Consider the following 6,290-nt stretch of genomic DNA (forward strand, 5'->3'; position numbering starts at 1 on the left):
ACACATCCCAATCATGGTTTTAATCATGTATCTGGAAGAGGAGAATAATCCAGTCCAGGTTTGAAGTGTCTAGGTGCAGTAGTTTTTAAATTAGAATCAATTAAAGACGCGGATGGTAGTGAAAAATTAGGTGGAATCGTCCTTTAGCTATTCGACGCTAGAATTTAATGCCAACTTCAGCGTCGTCAGCCAAACTAGGAGTGAAAGTGAAACTATAAACTCCATGTCAAATATAGACACGGACAGTTTCTGTTTGCAAAATCAATCAATAAAAAAAAACCCGAACAAAATTGAATTAAAAAGCTCAAAAAAGAAGCAACACCTGTGTCTTGAATAACCTGACCATCAAAAGTAAATAAATGAATGCATAAAGTTAGTTTTGTTCTTGTATGGGAACACTTTCACTTTCTGAGATCACAATCTGACTGCAGGTGAATAAGTCTGGCTCTTACCGTCTCGCTCTTTAAAAACGACGCTATAAACTTTTTCCTCCACCTCCGTCACCGAGCTGCACTCTCCTCCACCTGATTTGCGCTTGATGCGAAAATAATTTTCTACCCTCTTCTTTTGCTCTTCGTTCAGACTGGGACACTCAAAAAAAACGGGAAACCCGTCCGGACCGTCCATGGTGGAGGTCTGAGCTAGATTCAAATCAATACCAGGACTTGTTGTCAGCCGCAGGATTAATGAGGACTGAATGAGGGTGCGGAGACCTGCCGGCTGTGGACAGAGTCCGCTCCGGTCCCTCTGGTGTTCACCTAAAGACCGACACGTGACGTCAGCAGGACGAAACCCCGTGATTTACTGTAAGAGACTCGCGTCTTCCTGGTGATTTGAAAAATTGGTACGTGTTCACTGAAAAATATGAAATCAAACAAACAAACAAAAAAAAGGTTATCCTGAACTATATCACATGATGTGGTTTAAAAGAGTTTACTCCAGTATTTTACCAGATATAGGCTGTTGAATGCAATTCTGAAATGCAAACAATGCACTCAGCCGAAAGAAGCCTGAGTCACGTGACTGAGCTGTAGTTTGTGTAGGTAAACAAATATGTTTTAAATGGATAGCGTAGAATCCCTGAGAAGAAGTTTAGGTTGAAATATAAAAGTGAATATGCTGCTAAAAATAAAAGAAAAGAGAAAGAACAAATAGACCGGTAAGTTTAACCTAACCTGTCTTTATATCTGCATACTTTGCTGAACAAATCTGAGAGTCATTTCATACTAATGCATCAAAAGAGTCAGAATTCTTAATCTCACATGACGTTTTTCAGTCACTTTGTCTGTTTCCGTTCACTAACTTAGCTTTCTTTTCTTATTTTTTTTTTTAAATTTAAGGACACATTAGGCATCAATAAGAGAAAAAAGTGCAGATTTCTTTTATGGAATTGTTTTTATCTATTTTCATGACTTTGCAATGAATGTATTTTATTACTTTTCACATTAAATGTATTGGATTTGTCTCAGCAGAAAAGTTGGGGTTAAGCAGCCCTTCTCATATGTCAGGTGGCATTGAGTTAGCCATGAACTCTACTGACGCAAAAGGATTAAGTTAAGTATCTGGAGCACAAACAATCAGTTCTGATTTCTCCCTTATCTCTAAAGAAAATGAGGAGGAACTTCCTACTGCCTTCAGCCAAGACAACACCTTGGTTTCACTTTTGTTTGCACAATACAGAAGCACTTTTTTCCTAGTTACATAACACATAAGTTACATAACAGAGTTATTTATATCTCTAGAAATATTTAAACACTTAGTTTTTCAAATAGAAATTATTTGCAAACTGCCTGAGCCTGATGTAGCATGTCTATTTTTGTTTTTTTCTTCACCAGCATTATTTTGACAAAACCCCTGGACTACCCATACTGCTCCACTAGATGGGGATAACATCCACATCAACAACGCATAAAAATGCAGAAAAGTAACATTCTCAGTAGGGATAAAACAATTTCCTAAAACAACTGTAGCTTGATTTTTTTTTTCTTTGACACATTTACAATTTCATCTCAGTTATTAACTCTTTCAGTACACAATCCAAGTTTATTGGTAACAGCATCAGAATAAAGAGAGACAGATGCAAAAGAAACTGTAAAAATGGCTCCAATTTTCTTGTGCTTTTTATGACACAAAGTAAGAGTGTCAACCCAGGAATTGCAGACTGGCATAAGGGTCTCTAACTTACTTATAGATTTATTAATAAGAACAAAACCAAAGGCTGGTGTGGCAGCAAACTATACAAAACAAAATGCAAGGATACTCACATGGAGAATGGTCCTGACAGTGCACATAAGCAACAATGACTGATTACAAGAATGCATGTGGCTGCCATCAGTGGCAGTTATGCCTCCATCCATCTATCCATTCATTTTCTTTACATGCTCCTCCTTTCTGGGTTGTGGGGAGCTGGTGTCTATCTTCAGCAGTCACTTTGTGAGAGGCGGGGGACACCCTGGACAGGTCTCCGGTCCATCAAAGGGACACATAGAGACAAACAACCATTCACACTCTCACTCACACCTAGGGACAGTTTAAGAGTTACCAGTTAACCTAACATGCGTGTTTTTGGTCAGTGGGAGGAAACAGGAGTACCCAGAGTAAATCCACATATGCACAGGGAGAACATGCTCCACCCAGAAAGGCCCCAGGTTGGGATACGATACTACGACCTTGTTGCTCGGAGACGACAGGCAGTTATGCAGTTCAAGTTAATTTCATAGTTTTAAGTTACAATAAAGAAGTTAAAATTAAAATAATTTATGATTGATAAAATCAGATTGTAAAGTATACATTATGCACATTTAAAGGTTTTGCAAATTGTTTCCAGGGTAGAACCAATATTCAATCTGTTGTTTAGGTCTGAGCAATATTTTTAGTTACACACCACACTCAGTAGAGGGGAGCATGTTTTGTTTTCTTAATTTGCAAGTTAAATATGTAGTTTGGAACTACAACATTTATAAACGTATGACTAAGAATGTATGAACATTTTTTCCCCAGCAGACATGGATTTTGAATCAATTAAAGTTGTAAATGATATCTTAAAGTCCACAAATTTCAAAGGGTCACCTGAGAATATGGCAGGTACAGGAACAGGAAGGCGACTTAAACTTAACGAGCTCGTTAAGGCTTCAGCCAAGTTTACTGCAGGATTCTCAGAGCAAACGTGAGGTGGCATAGTTGCAACCCTTGCAGTTGACTTTCTTTGGTGTTTTAAAGGTTGCACTGATTTAACCTCAGGTTTAGAATCAAGATTTTCCCTTTCAACACCAGCCTCAAGTCTGCTATAAACATCAACCCAAGCTGCAGCCATTTAAGTTTCCATATCTGTTTCCATTACCTTTAACTTGCTCTTCTCCTCATTAAGTTGCTGCAGCACTTCAGCCTCCTTCTGCTTCTTTTCTGCCATAATCTTGGACTCATGACATTTCCACTCACATTCAAGTTTACTGACTTTAGCATGTTGAGCTTCAATCTCCAACATGGATCTAACTTGAAACTTTTTGGCCGCAAGATCAGCTTCTGCCTTTACCCGCTCTTGAGAAACTATGAAGCTGGTAGTTGATGAACCACATGTACCTGAAGAACTTTCAGTAGAGGCTTCCCCAAAGACAGACTGATATTCTTCTCCATTTAAGATTTCTCGCACCCTTTCCTTTTCACCTTCTTGATTAAATTTCTCTTCAACAATACTCCCTTCCAAACGCTTACACACAAGATCATAAATCTCATTTGTTAATATAGTACAGGCATCTAGTTTCTGCACAATATCTGGAGTATTTAAAGAATTGCAATGAAGAAACTCATAATTCTGTTTCACTTTATCCAGACTGTTTTGGACTTGCTGATTTATTTCATCCAGATTCTCCTGAGAGCAAAAACCATTTAATTTCTTCCTGGCAATTTGTTTCCAGGATACATAAAGATTTAAGAAATGCCTTTGTCTGTTTTGCAGATTATACTGCTCTCCCTTTTCAGTTAACTTTTTTGTCCGAGAACCTGAAACCAACTCTTGTCCATTTGGCTTTACTTCAGCACACACACATCTTCAGCAGAAAGTCCTTTTTCACTTGGCAGTGACATCTTAACTCTTTACAATGACCTAAACCTTATAGTGAAATTAAACCCACATGCAAAGATACTTGCAAAAACACCATTCCAATATATATATATATATATACACACACACACACAATTATTATTATTATTTTTTTCAGTTACCTTTTAAGCAATTTTACGTAATTTCATAAATGCCAATAACAGTCAGGTGACATCATCTTCAAGTTATTTCCGCGTTGTTTGATCAGCCTCATCTTTTAAAATAAAAACTGATTTATTAAAATAATAAAACTAGAAACCAAAAGGGCTGGCGTTGCAGCAAAACAGCTATAACAAAAATCCAAACTGCAGATAGGGGTGAACCGGGGTGAACCAAGGCGAGACAAGGCAAGGCAAGGCAAGAATAACAAGCAGCAATCAATAATGAACCGGCGGGGAGGTGGAGAAAATGACTAAATTTTAAAGCACAGGGAAATCATGGGAAGTGGGCACAGGTGAGTGATTACAATTACAGACAGGTGAAGATGGGTGTGGCAGAAACCAGGAGTAGACTGAGGGCAAAGAGAGGATAATGATAAACAAAGACAATGAGGACAGAACCAAGAGGCAGAGACAATACAAAGACAGAACATGAGAACAAAAACCAAAAGTATAAAATAAAACTCAAAGGAAAAAACATAACCCAAAAAAGCAGGAAAAACAAGAACCCAAAACTAAGAACAAACTCAAAAAATACTAGAAATCATGACAATTCACTTGTTAGTTTCCAATCTTCTCCCTTCAATATAACCATGCGGGCCCCGGAAAAAGGCCCACTTCCCAGCTTTCCTTGCTTCCTCGATCAGAGGCCACAGGCACTGTCGCTCCTCCAGGTCTTTTGGTAACAACTCTGCAAAGCTGATACCTTCTTCTCTGCAAATGGCCGATCCTTTGCTCCGCTTCCATACTTCTTCTTTTATCCGTCTTTGAGTAAATAGGATAATTAAATTCCTGGTTCTGTCGTTTTCCTTTCTCCCCATCCTGTGGACAACATCCACAGCATCCTCCAGTTTCGAACTCAGGGACAATCTTCTTTAGGACTTTCACAATGTTTTCTCTGATATTTTCATCTTTCTTCTCTTTCATACCTTTTACCCGGAGACTCCACCTCATTCTGTACCGATCTTGCTCTCTTATCTTTATCTCACATTCTTTCATTTCCTCAGTATTATATTGCACTGCCTTCGCCAAACTTGTTATCATGCCGCTGCTCTGTCTTGTTTGTTCTTTAATGATAGCTTCGAATATGGCATTATTGGTAACCTAGGCAGCAGCTTCTTCCTCAACTGGCCTCATTCTTTTCCCAGTCTGCGACTTCACCGGAATAGACGGTGCTGAGCTATCACGTTCGCGTTTGTTTTGCGTTGAAACTTCCATGGCATAATCGTGTTCAGAATCTTTCACCTGTGATGTTGTTTCCGTCTTTGTCTTTGGGGGTCCCAGTTGCAGTTTGGGAGGCTTCATTAACTTCTTAGCATCCATTGGAGCTTCTTGGGTGGAATTACATACGTTAATAGAGAGAAATTTGCAAAATTTGCAAATTTGAGAAATTTGTTTGTTGTTTGCTAGCGCTACCAAACATCCAAGTCACCTAAACACGACTAATTAAATATTAAAATCAAATTCTGTCCTCATGCCCATTTTTTGATTTTGTGTTTTCAATCTGAGCCTAAAAGTGAAATATGAAAAATCAGGCATTTTTTTTCATTTTTTGTGTTATAATAAAAAACAAAATAACCAGTTCATTTTTCATTATTTGATTTTTGATTGCCTATTGAAAATGGAAAGAACGAATGATACACAAATTGTTTAGTCTGAGTTAATGTCAAGCTGCTAAGTGTGAGGGAGCTTTTTAAGAGTTTTCATCATATTTTATTCTGTGCTTTTTCAATATATGTTATTCTGTGCTTAAGATGTGACTCACTTAGAGAAACAAGCTTCAAGGTCAGTGATTAAATAAATAACTAAAAGGCAACGGAAGAGTGCTGACTTCTTTGCTTTTTCCAAAGATAAGTATAGCTTGTGCAGGTGTTTCATAACAGAAACAGATAACCCACACCAGAAGGACAGGAGGCTCTAGAAGGTTAAAGGGGAAGACAATTCTTTATATGGCAAGAAGGGAAGAGAACGCAGCTGGAATATGTCTAACGCTAGTACTGGGTGTAGAGAGTTAGCGGCTGTCAGCATAAATA

General features: G+C 38.2%; 1 protein-coding gene across 1 annotated transcript in view; it reads right to left on the reverse strand.

Annotated features, from left to right (window-relative positions):
* The window catches only part of LOC108250794 (protein mono-ADP-ribosyltransferase PARP14), an 18,478-nt gene extending 17,693 nt beyond the window's left edge, over nucleotides 1–785 (reverse strand). The window contains exon 1 of the mRNA XM_017440838.3: nucleotides 453–785. Coding sequence (XP_017296327.1) covers nucleotides 453–627 — 175 coding nt within the window. The 5' untranslated portion in view covers nucleotides 628–785. The remainder of the gene's footprint in view (nucleotides 1–452) is intronic.
* Between the last annotated feature and the right edge of the window lie 5,505 nt (nucleotides 786–6,290).

The sequence above is a fragment of the Kryptolebias marmoratus genome, linkage group LG7, assembly GCF_001649575.2.
Source record: "Kryptolebias marmoratus isolate JLee-2015 linkage group LG7, ASM164957v2, whole genome shotgun sequence".
In the NCBI taxonomy this organism is placed as follows: domain Eukaryota; kingdom Metazoa; phylum Chordata; class Actinopteri; order Cyprinodontiformes; family Rivulidae; genus Kryptolebias; species Kryptolebias marmoratus.